Genomic DNA, 18933 nt, shown 5'->3' with positions numbered 1-18933 from the left:
CTGCCTTCGGCTCAGGTCATGATCTAAGGGTCCAGGGATCGAGCCCCAGGTGGGGGGCTCCCTGCTCAGTGGGGAGTCAGCTTCTCCCTCGCCCCTCCCCCACTTGTGCTCTCTCTCTCTCACGCCCTCTCTCAAATAAATAAAATCTTTTTAAAAATTTTAAAAAATAATAAAAAGGATTAATGATAGCAGAATAACAAAATATACTATACTGTTGATACTATACAATCAAAATAATTAAGAGTTGCATTGCTAGAAGAGTTGAAAAAAAAAAGTCTAGCAGTGATCTCAAAGATATGAGAACTTAATATATAATAAAAGTATTTCAAACATGTATGAAAAGGATAAACTATTTGACAAATAGTATAGGGACATTATCTGCCAATGTGGCAAAAAAAAAATCAACAAATCTCAAAGGGATTAAAAAGTACACATTCTAAAAATACTAGAAGAAAATATGAGGAAATACTTTTTATAAAATTTAAACAATACAAACCACATATAAAATCCAAAAGTGCTTTTTTAAATTGCCAAATTCAAATATATGAAAATTAAAAACCTGTTTAAAAAGACACCACCAAAGAAGAAAGTACTGATGATAGAAAAGAAACACTATTTACTATATGAAAAACAAAAATTATCTGCTACATGAATAACAAAAATTGATATTAAAATAATAAATTAGGGGCGCCTGGGTGGCTCAGTCAGTTAAGCGGCTGCCTTCAGCTCAGGTCATGATCTCAGGGTCCTGGGATTACCAGCCCCACATCGGGCTCCCTGCTCAGTGGGGAGTCTGCTTCTCCCTCTCACTCTTCCTCTGTGCTCTCTCTCTCTCAAATAAATAAATAAAAATCTAAAAAAAAAAAAAAATTTCTAGGATCATGTACACGAGGAGCCATCATGAATAAAACCTCACTGGCCATACATGGGACAATTTGTACATAGGTTAGGATAATAACTGCAATAGTCTAAAACATAAAATGTGCTTAAATTCAAGAGTTCATAATGATACTAAAACAAATAAACAAGCCTACTGGCTGTCTTTGGAGCATGCTTGGGAACCAATCCTTTGCCTTTCTGTATCTCAGGATAACCAATAATTAATGATAGAAAGTTTTCCTTTATAGAAGGATTACAGCTAACAAATGAATGCTAGGATTAGATTATCATTTTACAACCTTATTGAATCAGTGGGTCAAGGAGATGACTGTCAGGGGCTGCTGATATCACAAAAAGAGACAGCCAATATGTACTTGTTGGTGGAAGTGCACACACTTTCCTTCTGATGGCAAGTATTTCCTCCGATAAATTGAAGGTTTATAGAAATACAGCCAACAGAGCAACATGTTAAACAATAACGCAGAGATGCAACCAGCAAAATGCAGACTCTGGGACACACTATGGGATAAGTAACCTGCTTTCTTTAACCAAAACAAAAAATTGCAAGGAAAAAGAAGATGCAGGTGGTTGTATCCAAAAATAACAAAAGAAACTCAAGAAATTTTGTCATCTAATTTGAATGTATAGTCCTTACTTGGATCCCAATTCAAATAAGTAACTATAAAATAATAATACTGATGATAGTAACTTATAAAACAATAGGAAAAATCCAAAAACTAGTCATTTGATTTGATGAATTAGGGAGTTGTTCAGTTGTCTTAAGGTGATACGGTTTGGCATGTGTTTTCAGTCATTAATGTTTGGAGATACATATAGAAATATTTGTAAACTAAATGAAACACATCTGGGAACTTATGTGGGGATATAGAAATTATACCTCAATTAAAACAATAACTAGAAATGAGGGGAAATGTGTAGGGATGTAGATGAAATAACACTGATCACACATTGATAATTAAGAAGCTGGCTGGTAAATCAGTTCATTATACTATTCTCTTTACTTTGGTTAATGTTTGAAAACCACTATAATAGACAAAAAAGCTCTAGGAGTATGGTTAAACTACATACTTAGCCGATGTGCCCCACAGCACTGGGTACATAGCATGTCATAGATGAATACTTACAAGTTCATTAAAAGATTGTCATAAGATTTTTCAGTTATTGAGAATAACTCACACAGCTTGCCAAACATATTTTATTATTCCACTAAAGTTATTCATTAGAACAAAAATGATCACAAAGTTGTTCCAAAGAATAGGTCCAGTTTATTTGATTAAAAAATATTTGCAAACATAATCCTTTTTATGAAATGTGGGGTTGTCATCAGAATGTAGTCATTAAGAATTTATCAAATAGATCATTCTATGTCGAATTCAATGACAGAAGTATTCCTTAATTTATTTACCCTAAATTAAGATGAGCAGCTAACTCTGAGGTCTTTAGCCCAAGAAGGAGTAGGTGAGGAGTAGCCTGCTTTCTCAGCTGCAGAATGCTTCTGGAAAGGATGCTGAAGAACGTGCTGGAGAAGACAGACCTGCCAAACAATTGAAGCACATAGATACAGATTTCTTTCTTGGGACCCTTATCAATTTTCTAAATTCCCAGAATGACAAGGTTAAATTTATATTTCTTTAAAAATATTTAAACATTTTATGTTTTTTTAAAATTTCAACTATAGTTGTTACTTAAAATTTCTATCATTCCACAGAAAGTTCCTTTAAGTACTAGTTTTGTGCTAAAACAGGAGAGCAAATACATACCCTGTCACAAAGACTATATATATATATACCACAAAGACTACATATATACGTCCCAATAATTTTGAAGTTCTTTTACAGCATTAAGAGAATTATAATTTTCTAAAATATTTACAAAAATAAAAGAATGTCAGTGGTTTGCCATCTTTCCAAATCAAGGGCATGGATTCCAACTCATGCTGCTTCCTCATTTGCAATTTGAGCCTTGGTAATAGACTGAGGCATCAAAGAACACACCTCTTTCAACAAGAATTCTAGGATCAAAATGTATATTTCCATCCAGTTATAAAATAAGTCATGGGAATGTAATGTACAGCATGGTGACTCTAGTTAATAATACTGTATAGCATATTTGAAAGTTGCTAAGAAAACAGATCCTAAAAGAACTCATCACAACAAAAAAATTTTGTAACCATCTATGGTGATGGGTGTTAACTAGACTTACTGTGGTCATAGTTTCACAATATATACAAATATTGACTCATCATGACATTAAAGTAATATAATGTTGGGCGCCTGGGTGGCTCAGTCGTTAAGCGTCTGCTTTCGGCTCAGGTCATGATCCCGGGGTCCCGGGATCGAGTCCCACATTGGGCTCCCTGCTCAGCGGGAGGCCTGCTTCTCCCTCTCCCACTCCCCCTGCTTGTGTTCCTGCTCTCGCTGTCTCTCTCTCTGTCAAATAAATAAAATCTTAAAAAATAAAATAAAATAAAATAAAGTAATATAATGTTATATGTCAACTATACCTCAATTAAAATATGCTTTTTGGTGGTTTTGTCATTTCCTTGGGTGTTAATAAAGGAATACTTGGTTCAGATAGAAAAAGGTGTATGATTATCTATACTAAGAAAGTACCAAGAGATCAGAGATCAAATTACTGTATTACTAATATTTTAAATAGGAAGATTCATCATAATCAATATGGTGCTCTTAGAACCTCTCTTAACTTCTCCCAGGTGCTTTATACATATCCTTTTATTAAAGTTAGTTTTATACCTATCTAATCTCACTTGTTGGCTAAAAATCTCCCTGAATACATTTTTACATACTTCTTCATAGCACCTCACATACAGTCTCAAGAAATGTTTGATGCAGGCAGGTAAACATAAGTTGTGTGTGTAAAGGGTTACCTTACAGAGGTTTAACAAAAATCTTTTTCCTTCCCTGCATGAGAATTGAACCCTTAATTAACTTCCTAGGTCTGCTCCCCTAGTCACTTGATAAGGTCGTATGACAATATACATATATATATAAAACCATATAACTTTGCTTATGACCGACAAATAGCATCTGGATGGGAGAACTGTAAATACCTGACAAAATGCTTTAGGCTTTCTTTAGTGTGGTGACTCGGTACAAGGCAGGTCTCTTGTGGGGACACTGGAAACTACGTCTATGGAGTTGTGACACGAGGTACTGGTTTCTATGGAACATGAAGCTTTTAAGCCAGGGCTGCCCCTGCATCTTCCCAGTGTGGGCCTTGTCCCTGCACACCCGAGCTTCGCTGCTGTGCTGGGTGCTATCCTGGACCACAAGAACTCCTGCAAACAGGGAGCGTGATGTTGCCCTGCTGGTAAGCCAGTCTGTCCTCTGTCGCAGTCGAGTGGGGCCAGGAGCAGCCTGTGCTAGTCCTATGAATCTGAATGTGCACTTGAACCTAGGAAGACACCTCCCCACCCACGGTGGGTGCTGCACCCTTACTCAAAGATAATTTGGGGGAAGGGAAGAAAACAAGGAACAAAAGATAGGGAAGGAAGGAGAAACAAGCCAACAAAACAACTGATGAAACAATGCTTCGTTTCCCCAGCTTTGGCTGATTTAAAGACAAATACTGAGCTCTCTCCCTTCTCTTTGTCTTTCTTTAATATCATAAAAGATTACATTTTAAAATGTTTTATTTTCTAAAGTGAGAACCTAGGTTTGTCAGGCTAATGAAACTACTGAAATAAAAAGTTAATGCAAGTCCCAAATTAGAAATAACAAAAATAGGGGGCGCCTAGGTGGCTCAGTCAGTTAAGTGTCCCACTCTTGATTTCGGCTCAGGTCATGATCTCAGGGTTGTGAGATCGAGCCCTGCATGGGGCTCCGCGCTCCAGTGAGGAGTCTGCTTGAGATTCTCTCTCCCTCTGCCCCTCCCCCCACTCACGCATGCTCTCTCTAAAATAAATAAATAAATCTTTAAAAAAAAAATAGCAAAAATAGTTTCTCTCTTGTGCCAGCTCTGATCACTTGGTTGTGACCACATACATGCTGTGGTGAGAATGATTCTGAGGTGAGACCAGTGCAAGAGAAAAAGAGCCACAGCATTGATAACATCCACTCCAGTGCAGGACAGCGACAACACGAGTGCCAAGGCCAGTCCTCTTCTAAAAAATATATTATGTGCATTGCATTTTAAATAATTGATTATGAAGTATTTGAAGCATACAAGAAGGTATGCAGAACAATACAATGAACACCCGTGTATCCCCCACTCAGCTTCAGAAATCAGATACTTCCAATATGATTAGAGCCCCGTATGCATCTCTTCCCTAACTCAAATTTCTTCCTTACCTCAAAGTAACCACTGTCCGAAGATGATGTTTCTCATCTTTATTCATTTTGTTACTTTCATTATATATGCATGCATCCCTATGTGGTGTATAATTTTGCACATGTTACACTGTATTTAAGTGGTGCTTATTATATGCCTTTGCCACTTGCTTGTTTGCTTAACATTGTATGTGGGATTCATCCAGGCAGATACATGGAGACTTAGTTCATCCCATCTTCACTGCTGTCAGGATTAATTTAAGTGGACCCATGTGGCTAGTGCCATGGACACCTGCTAGAAGCAAAAAGCTAATTCCCTCTGCAGAGATGCACCCTTAAATCAGGCTTCACTGGATCTCAGAGATTGAAATCCAGAAGTCCAAAACATAAGCAATAAACAGCAGAATCAGACCCTCAGAAATCTGAATAATATAGATATGGGATATAAATGAATCTTTAAAATTTTAAATCCATTAAAGAATAAATTAGGAACTATGAAAAAAAAATGATTCACTGCAAAACAAAAAAAAAAGGGAGACCAGGCAGCAAGAATTCTGGGAAGCTGGTACTGGCAATGGTCTAGTTTAGCATGTCTACAAACAAAATAAGTGTGCTTAAAATATGATACATTTAAAGTTAATAAAAATAAAGCCAGAAGCCTCAAACACCTTACCTCTGAAAAATCATTCCTTTCTGCTTTTCGCACTGCGGATTCTGCCATCCAGTTCTTCAGTACATACCTAGGATTAACAGCTTAAGGGGGGGGGGAAGCATGTTTTGGAACAATAAATTACTAAGTCCATACAGGCCATATGAAATTATCCCCCAAATTAGATAAGCTTTAAGAACTGTGCTAGAATGTATGGTGATTAACGTAACAAAATAAAATTAAATAAAAAAAAAAAAGAACTGTGCTGGAAGGTGCAAATGAGAAGAAACGATCAGCATCAGTCCATTTCTATTGTTTACAAACAATGTACACTGTCTATTATGGTACAGAAAACACTTTTTGGAGCGTTATGAGCAATACTGTATTTGGTTTTTCTCTTCGGTGTTTCATTACTTTGGTTTTTTCACCATGTTCAGTTCACTAAGCACTTTCTAAAGCATGGAGAAAGTAGTGAATGCATCTGAATTAGGCCCTTTAGCCTAAGTGGAGGTAGCAGGGGAGAGAAGTTGCTGCTTTTAACATCTTTAAGCTCAGAATTCAGGTCCTACTTAGTAGGACTGCTTAAAGTTAATGCTGCCAAGAGCAAACATGAAAGGTTACATGCAGGCAAAACTCTTTATAAATTTATATTTTTGATAGTAACCACGCATTTTGTCATTTTAAAGGTATTATAATAATGGCACATTTAGAAAAATTCCAGAAACTACGTCTTTAGTTGAGATGAGCCTTTTCCAAAATAATTTATCAACTGAATGGAAAGGAGGGATGCTTCTCCCCACTAGCACAACAGAAATTCCAGGAATCATCATTTTGTGATTCTCAACAGTTTGCTGAGCTACTTGAATGGAGGAAACATACAAATTCCCTTTCAACTTGGTTTTAACAATCTACCAAGTTATGACATATAATCTAATGTTATAAGAAGTGCCCTGTGATCCAGTAATTCTGTAGGAACATAGTCTATGAAAACAAATTTAAACATAAAAAAAAGTATTATTTATATTAAGGAAAACTAGAAACAATTTAAATACTTAGTAGGGGAATAGTTAAGTAAAACACTGCATACCCTTTCAAAGAAATATTATGCAGCCGTTAAAAGTGTTACATTATAAAGAATGAAGCAGCAAGGGAAAATGCCTTATTTACTTTTAGCAGAAAAAAAAAAAGAAAGACCTAAATTATACCATTGTATGATTACTACTACATTTTTCTCCTAATCAATACACACAGAGGGGCGCCTGGGTGGCTCAGTTGGTTAAGCGACTGCCTTCGGCTCAGGTCATGATCCTGGAGTCCCTGGATCGAGTCCCGCATCGGGCTTCCTGCTCGGCAGGGAGTCTGCTTCTCCCTCTGACCCTCCCCTCTCTCATGTGCTCTCTCTCATTCTCTCTCTCTCAAATAAATAAATAAAATCTTTAAAAAAAAAAAAAAAAAATACACACAGAAAAAGAGAGACTAGAAGTAAATGCAAAAAGTAAATAATAACTGTGTTTGGGAAAATGGGATTTTTTTTTTTTTAGTCTTTCTATAAGTTTGCATTTTTCAAATTTTAAAGAATTCATATAGTACTTGTTTAAAACAAGACACATATACACAGAAAATACAATCTTTAAACAAAAAGGAAACTAACATGCAAGGGGAATTGTGGAAATGCTCAGCGTAGGCAGAGGGAGAGCGGAGCCTTCCAATGAAAAGTTTGACAAATTTGACAAACACTGCCTAGATACCTGGCAATGAAATACTGTTAAAACATACAAGAAATTTCAGCTACAAGCAGAAGTGCTTTGGACCAAGTTATAAATATACAAACTACTTGAAAATCAGAAAATTATAGATCTGTTTATAAGATTGTTTGAGGAGTTATTGGATTCTGTACATTTTTATCTAGTTGGGAGTTTTCTGTTGATGGGTTATTTCTTTTGGCAATAAAATTTTAAGCAGTGGATTAGTGAGGATTCTGTCCACACACAAACCCTGCCAGAGTTCCATGTAATGTGGTAATCCCTGATCCACTAGAGTGTTGACTACTTATGGGCAGGGCTCAAATTCATCTTTGTAGTTTCAGCTTTAAACAGTGTGACTGTACAAAAAGGGGCATGTAATAGGGGCTAAGTATATGTTTCTGAATAAGCAAATTTAGCACTGGAAGAGATTTAAGACTATGTTTTACTGACCACATCATAATATAAATAAAGCACATCATTACTACCATACAAATGGAAAAAATTAACGTATCAGAAAGTCAGCAGACTCGATGGCCATAAAACACTGAACTCTTCAAATTATTAAACACAATCTCTCATAGGCTGGCAATGAAACTGGAAAATGGTAGTTCTATTTATCATTTATCTAACTCAATAAAAATAAATCTTACTTTCATTGTTAGTTATTAAAATACTTTAAGAGAAAAATTATTACAAATGTAGCATCTTCCATTGTTCCTTCTCTCTGTCTCTCTATTTTAATGTCCAGGAGGAAGAATGAAGAAGGAAATTTTTCTTTCATTCTATTATCTACAAAAGGTCAGCTCTGAAATATCTACTTGAGGTCACAATTTAAATTTATACTATCACCTTAACTGAGAGCACTTTCACCTTGATTCCCAAATGATCTTGCTTAATTTCTACTGAGAGTCCTCAGCGCACAAAGGAAATGTCTCTGACTTGCAACCATACTAGCATTCTCTTTGTTTCTTTTCCAAAAGAGAGAAATTTGGGCTGAGCCGATCCCAGTCGGGGCCAATTCATTCTCCACGATCACTGGGCATATGGCTGTGTCTCCAATGAGGCTCAAACCCAGGATTTCAACATAGTTGGCCTTGAGCTCTAATAACCTGTGTTCTGAGGACAAGTAAAGATTCTTCGGAGCACGTGCCACACATTCACTACTAGGCACAAAGAAAGCAGAATTACACTGATGCATTTTCAGAATCACAACGAAGTTAGTTTTATTGCAGAGGTAGCTGTCTTAGAGCTTTTTAATATCTCCCCCCAGCAATATAAACCCAATCGCATCATGCTGGAGATACAATGGACACTGTCAGGGCACAGTACTGACAGTAATCAAAAGCATTTCTCAAACAAAATTTTACTATGATCTTGGGCTGGGTGGGCACAATGTGACATAGAAGAGAAGTGATCAATGCCTTCTGGTGGCTTATGATCATAGAGTTATTCGGAGGCCTAAAAATTATCAATTTTATAGGGGTTGTTTTTTTTTTTTAAATTCTAAGACCTTTAAAACACTCACCTTTGATGTTCCCATTGCTCGCAACCTGGAGCATTGACAAAAAAATTTTAAAGCAAATCTTACCCCTGGAACCCCTGGCTGGCTTAGTTGGTAGAGCATGCAACTCTTGATCACAGGCTCGTGAGTTCTAGCCCCCACACTGGGCGTAGAGCCTACTAAAAAAAAAAAAAAAAATCTTCCCCTAATCTACTATTGATTTTTTTTTTTAATGTTTTGAAACAATATACAACAGCGATATATTTTTAGTCTTTTGGTTTCTAAAAACATAGTCATCCCAGTCTTCCCAACAAAGATATTTAATGTACTCTATACTAACGTAATAGCTGATACTTATTGAGTACTTATTATGTGCCAACTACCATCTCCTGATTTTGTGCAACAATCCATGATGTAAATGCATTTTATAGATGAGGAAACAAAAGTGAAGTCAAATGGATAGAATTGTTTTAAAACTGGACTGTCATGATTGCACAGTTTTTAAAATTTAGTTTAAAAAATCATTGTACATTTAAAATGAATGAACTTTGTGATGTAAATTATACCTCAATAAAGCCACTAAAAAAGTATATATACACACCAGAAAGAGAAAAAGAGGGATGAAGGAATCGAGTGACCTGCTTAATAACATCTAGGAAATAAATGGCCGAACCAGAGCTCAGGTACAGCTGGTCCAACTCCGGGGGCCAGACCATACTGCCCCTCTAAGGAAAAAAAACTCAGGTCAAGAGCTGAGAAATGAAGACCCTAGAAGGGAAATGAAGATTCAGACTTCACTACACTGGACACTATTCTTAGATAGTTTATTTCTTCATGCCTGTTCAGTTCTTCAATTCCACATCCCTGATATACACTGTTACATGAATTTGTGCAATTTCTTACATATTTGCATTTTCCTATCAATTAAATATATAGTAATAATGTATGGAAGTGTACCTTTAAAAAAATAACTGCGCTATCATTATGAACTTTTATCAGACCACTGCTCTTTGTGGAAATTTATCTTTTTCCTTTCCTTGAGAGCACATTGTTCAGCACTTATTTCTCTAAAATAACTGAAAGCTGCAGCCTTGAGTTCATTAAATTTCTTTCATTTACCACCTCATCCATCCTGTCATAACCAAACAAATCCAAATACTAAAGACTGTCACCACATGTTAGTCTTCTGATTTCTTCTTTCTCTTAACTGCTGAGTGTCCACATTCTGAACTGGCTTATAAATTCTGTATGACTGCACCAGTGGACAGAAGTGGCTGGCAACGAAGAGATCACTCACTTTCCTGTAAAAGCTAAACTTGGGTTTTTTTAAAAAGATTCTATTTATTTATTTGACAGAGAGCAAGAGAGCACAAGCAGGGGGAGCAGCAGAGGGAGAGGGAGAAGCAGGCTTCCCGCTGAGCCGGGAGTCCGAGGCAGGGCTCCATCCCAGGACCCTGGATCATGACCTGAGCCAAAGGCAGCCCCTTCACAGACTGAGCCACCCAGGCACCCCTAAACTTGGTTTTATTTCTATAATAATGTCCTGAGTTCAAGAAGCAATCTCACTCCCTAACCTAACATGGAATGTTAGCATCATCCTTATTTCATTCACACAAAATCGGCCACCCCGATGACACACATTAGCTCTCTATACAAGTCCTAAGTAAGGCAACAGGAATCAAGGACTTTGGACCTACTGTCTGAACATCTTTGATCTTGTTAGAATCCACACTGTAGAAAGAACTAACTTCCATTTTTTTCTTTTCCAAACCAAGTGTGAAGTCACATGGTAAACTGAAATTGATATATAGAGATAACTTCTTTTTAGAGCTATCACTTACTGGATGTGTATTATGGCCCATGCACGATAACAGGATACTTTACATATATTATTGCTCATCATTACAACATCGCTGCAAAATATCATCCCCATTTTATAATAGCTAAGGGCCTTGAAACTCAGAGTTAAGTATCTTGCAGATCATGCAGCTAAAAGGTAGCAAGATGAGATTCATCTGCCAGATCCGCAAACTCACATTCTTGCCACCATAACCCAAACTACCTTGTCTCTCTACCATCTTGTAGGACAATATTATTTTAACATCAGTATGCAAACTGTTATACTGTTAAAGGTCATTTAGAAAAGCTCACAGATGACACTTCAACTAAAATGTACTTAACTAGAATTATTCTAGTTAAAAACAAGCCAAAAAAAAAACCCCAAAACACAAAAAACAACCCTTGGTTGTTACTCAAGTAATTACTTCAAGTAATTACCTCAAGTAATTACTTCCAGCTTTCAAAAAAATGTTGCTTTTATGTGATAATCCTTAAAGTTGAAAAAATCAAAAGGTTTACTCACTTGTCATTCTTTTTCTTCTTTCAGAATCTGAATCATTCGTGTTACTAACAAAGAATAAAACAAAGGACAAGATTAACCATTGTCTCCTCCTATCTTTTTTCAAAAAGGTGGGAATTATTTCACAAGACAAATATTGGGGAAAAAAACATTTAAAAATCACACTGAATCAGTGGTCTGAAAGGAAGACAGAAAATACTGAGTTTGATTACATAACATATAAAATACTACCTTGTTTAGTTATTTTAGCTAATCCCAAACCTTTTATTTTTACAAATTAAAAAAAGTTTTGTCTAAAAAAAATCTAAATTGTCTGATACCTTTCTTTATCTTAAACAGTTTTCTGAAAATAATTCCATTTTTTCTTTTCTTGATTAATCATGGTCATCTTTATAAACAGCCCTCAGGGGCAATTAAACTGGGAAGGACTATTTCTCCCTGTCTCTCCCTTCAGAGACCACTACCTACAATGTCTTTACTCCCAAATTTGTTGCTTCTACTTCACTGTAATTTATGAAGCAAAGTAACGTCTTACAAATGTATACGATGTGACCACTAATAGTCTAGAAGCCTGAGGAGCTCTCCTCCAGAGCTTCAGGGCATGGGCTCTCCGGGGCACCTGGGGAAGCAGCGTTATCAGAGTTGAGGTGAACAGACCTGTGCTGTCTCCATGGGTGAGGTGTTGCCATGGATGCCTCAGCAGGTGCAAAGTACCCAGGAGTAAAAAGGAAATGATGGAAAGTTGAAGGAAGACTCGATGGGTTACCTCTGCTAAAGTAATCCATCACATGCTTTTTCAGAAGTGGTTAGATTACCTTACCTCTTCAGTCTCAAAAGGTACTGGGACACCCAGGCAGGAAAAAGCTTGTGCTCTGAAATCATCTTCAGTGCCCAGAATTGCTAAGTGAAAATGCGGTAATAGGCTGCTTATTATATTAATATTGGTTCTGTTTATTTTAACTTCATGTTACTTTAAATTATGTTCTTTAATAATAACTTGTAATATCCAGAATTTTTAAGACATGCTATTTCAAGTAGAAGTAGACCTAAAAAAGAATAATATTTTCCTTTTCTTTATATGACATTCAACTCTAAAATTCTAATTCATGGAAATTCATGTAATGGCATGATTTAAGATAAACCAAGTCCTTACAGAGATTACATGTGAATACTTATGTTATCCAAAAGCCTTCCTTTAAATAATGTATAATTTACTTTTAAAAACTTAATTTGCAACTGCATTTTATTTAGTCATCTATTAATTCATTCAACAAATATTTATGGAATGTCAATGCTGCTCTGGGAATTGTTAGGTGGGAAGGATTTAAAAATTAATAAGACATGATTCCACTCCTAGTATCTGTCCAAGAGAAATGAAAACATATGTTCACACAAAAACTTGTACATGAGTGTTCAGAGCAGTATTTATTCACAATAACCAAGAAGTGGCAATGACCCAAATGTCCATCAACTGGTAAATGGGTCAGCAAAAGATGGTATATCCATACCGTAGAGTACCACTCAGTGACAAAAAGGAAAGAACTGCTGATACAGGTAACAATATGGATGAACCTCAAAACTTGGCTAACGAAGAAGCCAAGTGCAAAAGACCACATTTTGTATGATTCCATTTATAAGAAATGTCTAGAAAGCAAAAACCTTGAGACACAAGGTAAATTAGTAGCTGCTTGGGGCTAGGAGTGGAAACAGGGATTAACTGCAAATGGGCACAAAGGATCTTTATTTTAGGGTGATGGAACTGTTCTAGAATCAAATTGTGGTGATAAATGCATAAATCTGTAAATTATAAAAAATCACTGAATTATATACATAAGGTCAGTGGAATTTTATGACATGTAAATAATACCTCAATACATCTGATAAAGAAAACTTAATTAAGAGAAAACCAAATGTCACAAATGACTACCTGGGGAATGTTGAGCTCCTCTAACTGGCTTTGGGTAATCTCGCTGAGCTGCCGAAATGTCATTGTAAAATCAGCTTCTGTCTTTTCCATGAGCTAATGAGAATAATTATGTTTATCAATCTCAAGTCTTCAAGAATATGCTGATTAGTAATTCAAAAGTTAGTCAGAAAAAAAAAAGATAAAATGACAAACTCACATGTAAGAGAAATGCAATTAAATCATCATCACCCTTCCTCTCTCCAAGTAACCCCAGTTTGGCTTTGAACAAGTCTCTAAATCTGAAACAGAAATGTCAATTCAGTTCAACTCTCACTATTTTAAGAATTGTCCTCAAACCAACCAGGATGCTTTAATATCCCTAATCAAAAGGACAAACCTTGTATAATAAAGAACTGGATACCCCTCAAGAATCTGAGCAGCTCTACAGGGAGAAAAAAGGAAAGACAATTAAACTTGATTTAAAATTAACATTCTTGAATCACATTTTACAAGAACAAAGTGAACCTTTTCACATGTGAAATATAAATATGGTAATTATATTTATCAATCTCAATTCATATGTTTCATAAAAATATAAAGATTAAACCATTCTTAACCTTTTTTTTTTTTTTAAAGATTTTATTTATTTATTTGACAGAGAGAGACACAGCGAGAGAGGGAACACAAGCAGGGAGAGTGGGAGAGGAAGAAGAAGGCTCCCCACTGAGGAGGGAGCCCGATGCGGGGCTTGAACCCAGGACCCCGGGATCATGACCCGAGCTGAAGGCAGATGCTTAACAACTGAGCCACCCAGGCGCCCCAAAGCATTCTTTTTTTTTTTTTTTTTAAAGATTTTATTTATTTATTTGAGAGAGAGAATGAGAGAGAGAGCAGGAGAGGGAGGAGGGTCAGAGGGAGAAGCAGACTCCCTGCCGAGCAGGGAGCCCGATGTGGGACTCGATCCCGGGACTCCAGGATCACGACCTGAGCCGAAGGCAGTCGCTTAACCAACTGAGCCACCCAGGCGCCCCGCCCCAAAGCATTCTTAACCTTAAATTCATCTTGAAACAAATTGTTTCTATTTCTTAATATTCTTAAATGTATTTTAAATCATATAAAAACTCAACTCATTCTGAAGCTCCACTGCCTTTACCTCACTGAGCTCATCCCGTGTAAGTTTTCCCCTCACTCATTCTGAGGCAGCCACAGGAGCCTCCTTGCTGTTCCTTAAACGCCCCCCACACACCTGCTCTGGGCCTTTGCACAGGCTGGTCCCTCGCCTGGAGCACTCTTCCCCCAGGCATCCATGTGGCTTGCTCCTGTGACTCCTTCAAGCCTTTGCTTGAATGAGGTACTGACCATCCTTTTAAAACTGCAGACCTTCCCTCCCTTTATTCCCTATCCCCTGCTTTATTTTTCTCCATTGTATTTATCTCCTTCTAATAAGCTACATAACTTATTTATTCTGCTTGACTGCCTCTCCCACCAGAAGTAAGTACCACAAGGGCCCAATTAACATGCTGTTTGATTCACTGCTGTCCCCTTAGTACTTAGAACAGTGTCTGGCACATACTGAGCACCTCAATAAGTATTTGTTGAACGAATAAATGAACTCTGCAAGGCAAAAGGGATATAAAATTCATGGAGACAAGAGTGACTGCTTAATGAATATTGTTTTATATTGCTTTGATTTTCAACTATGATATACTACCAATATATTTTTGAATTATATTAATTAAGGAAACCACAGATCATATATAAAACTCATCTTTATTGTAGTAATCTTTTTTGCTACCTAGGGTTAATGAAATTACTATATGCTTTGCCTTCCACTTGGGATCTTGTACTGGAAATGGCCAATTTTAGATTTGGGGGAGGAGTGGGGAAGAGAGTCAAGTTAAATATGCTATCTTCAAAAATATATATATATATCTGCTTTATCTTCTAGCAAATGCCTTAGAGACACAGAAATGATTAAAATGTGATCCTTCCCTCAAGAAGTTCAATTCCAGTGGTTATGTCAAGAAATATCTTAACATTCTATGTAATTATTAATGTACTTAGATTATTATTCATGCTTATTCATATACATATGCGAGATATTTCAAGTAACTAATTATAAACATTACAATGTTGCCTATTATTTATTCTGTTGTTTAAAAAGGCAACCATGTACACTTGTTTCTTCAGCCTGAATTCAGAATGAGAGATCACACAATAGTCAGACTGAGATTAAAAAGTCAGCTTTAGGGGCTCCTGGGTGGCTCAGTCGTTAAGCGTCTGCCTTCGGCTCAGGTCATGATCCCGGGGTCCTGGGATGGAGCCCCACGTCTGGCTCCTGGCTCAGCTGGGAGCCTGCTTCTCCCTCTCTCTCTCCCTCTCCCCCTGCTCATGCTCTCTCTCTCTCTGTATCTCTGTGTCTCAAATGAATAAATAAAATCTTAAAAAAAAAAGTTCAGCTTTATTATTGATGAAAGCTAATCTCGAAAATATGGCTTAAGTCTATGGATAATCAGCATGTTAATATATTGTGCCTAAATTAGAAAGATTTGTTCACTCAGTTACTAGAATAACAGTTATAACTATGGGCCTCCCCCATTTGGGCACACCCCTGTAAACTCTTCACATAAAAAAGCAGAAAATGTAGGCTTTCTCTGGTCAGGCACATCTCCGAAAAGAGAGGTATTACTAGGATGAGCCACACATGTTTAGTTTCTTCTCCCAAATTCATCAAACGGATCATTAACCCTTTGTCCCCCGGAGAGGAGTAAGTGGAGCCAGAGAAGGACTGTGTACTCTAAGGAAGCCCCCCCACCCCGCCCCAACCGCAGGGAACCACAAGAAGGGGAATAAGTGATTTCCTTTAAAAGTCTTCAAGGCCAAACACTAAACCAGAGATGTCAAAGGAAGATGGCAGTTCAAATGAATTTTGGGTGCCTGCCCTTCCCTGCTCTAATTCAGCCCCTGTGCTGGGCCTCAGAGCTTCAGGGGCCTGGAGGAGGCAGGCAGGCCTGGAGGGTCTGAGCAAGGCTGCAGGCCCTCATTCTTGAGGTACAGCATGGCCGAGCAGAGCAAAGACATTAAGGGCCCTACCTGTATAAATGTTAACTGCAAAAAATCAGTGGGCTTCCTGGCTTCCAAGCGGCTACAGGAGAGCTGCTAAAACCTCTCTACCCCCGAAGGTGGGAGAATGTTAGCCTTGACTGCTTGGGAGAGCTGGGAGCAGAGAGGCAGCCTACGAGAGGCCCAGTGGAGAGCTAAAAACTTGCCTGCAGGTATTCTGCCAGCCCATGAAAGGGGTACGACCGCTTAACTGGAGCAGAGCCCCAACGGAGAGGCAAAGGAAAATAACACAGTGCCTAAGTGTTTTCCTCTCATACCCAGAGAGAGGAAAAACAAAAGAAGGCCAGAACAGTTGGCTCCTAGTACAATGGAACAGCCAGTGGAGACAGATAACAATATGAAAAAAATAACAAGACACTTCAGAAGAATAAACTGTGCCTCAGGAGACCTTCTGGAACTACAAGATAGTATTTCAGACTACAAAATTCAGTGGAAGAATTGAGGGGGATAATGTTACTCTTGAGACTCAAATTTAGTGACCTAGGAAATCGGGAAGAAGAAATACTACAAAACACTATTCAGTGGGCGCCTGGGTGGCTCAGTCAGTTAAGCATCTGCCTTCGGCTCAGGTCATGATCCCAGGGTCCTAGGAGTGAGCCCCGCATCGGCCTCCCTGCTCAGCAGGGAAGCCTCCTTCTCCCTTCCCTCTGCCTGCTCCCCCTGCTTGTGTTCCCTCTCTCTCTCTGTCAAATAAATAATTCTTTTTTAAAAAGTGTATAAAAAACACTATACAAAAATACAAAGAAACGGAAAGCATAAGGAAAAAAGTAAGAGACTTGGGGACATACGGAGGATTCATAGAAAGAATGGAGTGCCAGAAGCACAAAAAGGAATGGAGGAAAAGTCAACAGTTAAGCAACAGCAGAGATTTCTCTCGCTGGGGATGTGGTTACAGTCAGAGAGGCAGAACCACTATTGGTGCCAGAGGACAAGGGGTGTATCTTAGGGATTCGACCTTCCGTGATCGTGGGAGCCGGTGAAGAATGGTATATCATACTGTTGCTTCTGTGTCTGGTTTTGGGGCTCAACGTCAGCAGCGAGGAGAGGACAGAAAATTGGATGTGAAACTGGGGACAGTGAAGACAAACTGGAATGTACACAAACTGAAACCCATGTCTAAACCCCAAGTGTCCAAGCTCAGTGGTGCAGGTCAGCTGCAGGATGAGCCAGGGCCCCTCAGCCCGGAGCAGTACACACCCCGGCCCAGGACTCCACTTGGCTCTCTCCCCATACCAGCACGATGAAGCAGCAGACAGACGGCAATACGCGGGAGCGGCAGTGGGGCCTGACTCTAGCCCAGCCTTCCGGGTGGAATCGTGCTGCTGCCTCACTTCCACCTTCCGGATGCTGCAAACTTCTCTTGGGCCATAACCATACAGGGAAGGGGAATTTGGAGTGTAGCTAAGCTGATACAACGTAAGGCCCCTACGCTTTACAGTTCTGACTAATGTGAAAAGAGAGAGGTGATGTGCACAAATTCTGACATGCACCCTTCAGTAGCGAGGACCTGCCTCTTTTCTTCTTCTCCATGCTGCCACACAGAATTTGGATGTTACACACGGTGCCCCATCTCAGACCCTGAGGACTACACGCAGTGCAAGGCGGGATGAAAAGCTAAAAGCAGCCTGAGACTCAGACAGCAGAGTCCCCACTCCAGCCCTCAATTACCAACCTGCACACTTTCATGGGAGAGAAAAACGCATGTCCATCTTGCTCAAACTACTATTATTTTGGGTTTCTGTTACACACAAGTGAATCCATAATCTAATACCCTACGTCTCAATTATCTGTCGGAGTAAAATAAAAACAGTAATAGTTATGTAAGAATTCGGAAAATATATCACCTCTATACCCCAGTAAATAATAGAGTAATCAAAACAGAGACTTCAAGATGGAACCATGAATAAAAAGCAGTGGCCAGCAGTGAAATGATTAGAAATGTGTGCGTGTGCAGGTGGGGGAAGCGCAAGGGCAAGGACTCTTAAGATGGGAGAGGTACACTTCAAGGAAAAACCTACAATAGTCTGAATTCAAAATACTAAGCTATCTTATTAGCAAAATCTAGCAGTTGGGTACTTAGAGGTAAAACGTAAAAGCATTCTGAGTCTCATTGAGATGGAGGGGGAAAACAATAAGCCAATAGAATCTTAGGGAAGGAAAATTATTTGGAAACTCATTTTCCCATAACAGTAGAGAAAGTGGCAGAAAAAGGAAGATAATGAGCAGTGGCAGGTGGAGAATACAGTAGTTTCCAAATCAAGGTGGGGGGGATGATGAATGAACTGCTCAAATCATAAAAAGATAAGTAAAGTCCATGGGGGGGGAACTGATACATAAAATAAAGATAAAGCATGATGTAAGGCAGGAATAAAATCAATCAGTTTTTTACAATAAATATGAACAGCCTACATACTTCTATTAAGACAGAAACCATCATATTGAGTTAAAACCTGGCTATATG

At 38.2% G+C, this 18933-nt stretch overlaps 1 protein-coding gene across 1 annotated transcript in view; it reads right to left on the bottom strand.

The window, feature by feature from the left end:
- Nucleotides 1-2158: 2158 nt before the first annotated feature.
- LOC110577726 (protein adenylyltransferase SelO-like) overlaps nt 2159-18933 on the bottom strand; it is a 35325-nt gene continuing 18550 nt past the window's right edge. Inside the window, exons 13-19 of the mRNA XM_044914984.1 lie at nt 13747-13791; nt 13567-13648; nt 13371-13463; nt 12264-12343; nt 11447-11490; nt 5863-5942; nt 2159-2434 (exon numbers count right to left, since the gene is read on the bottom strand). Of these exons, the coding sequence (XP_044770919.1) occupies nt 2312-2434; nt 5863-5942; nt 11447-11490; nt 12264-12343; nt 13371-13463; nt 13567-13648; nt 13747-13791 (547 nt within the window). The 3' untranslated portion in view covers nt 2159-2311. The remainder of the gene's footprint in view (nt 2435-5862; nt 5943-11446; nt 11491-12263; nt 12344-13370; nt 13464-13566; nt 13649-13746; nt 13792-18933) is intronic.

The sequence above is a fragment of the Neomonachus schauinslandi genome, chromosome 5, assembly GCF_002201575.2.
Source record: "Neomonachus schauinslandi chromosome 5, ASM220157v2, whole genome shotgun sequence".
Taxonomy (NCBI): Eukaryota; Metazoa; Chordata; class Mammalia; order Carnivora; family Phocidae; genus Neomonachus; species Neomonachus schauinslandi.
This window is presented reverse-complemented; position numbering and strand designations above follow the sequence as displayed.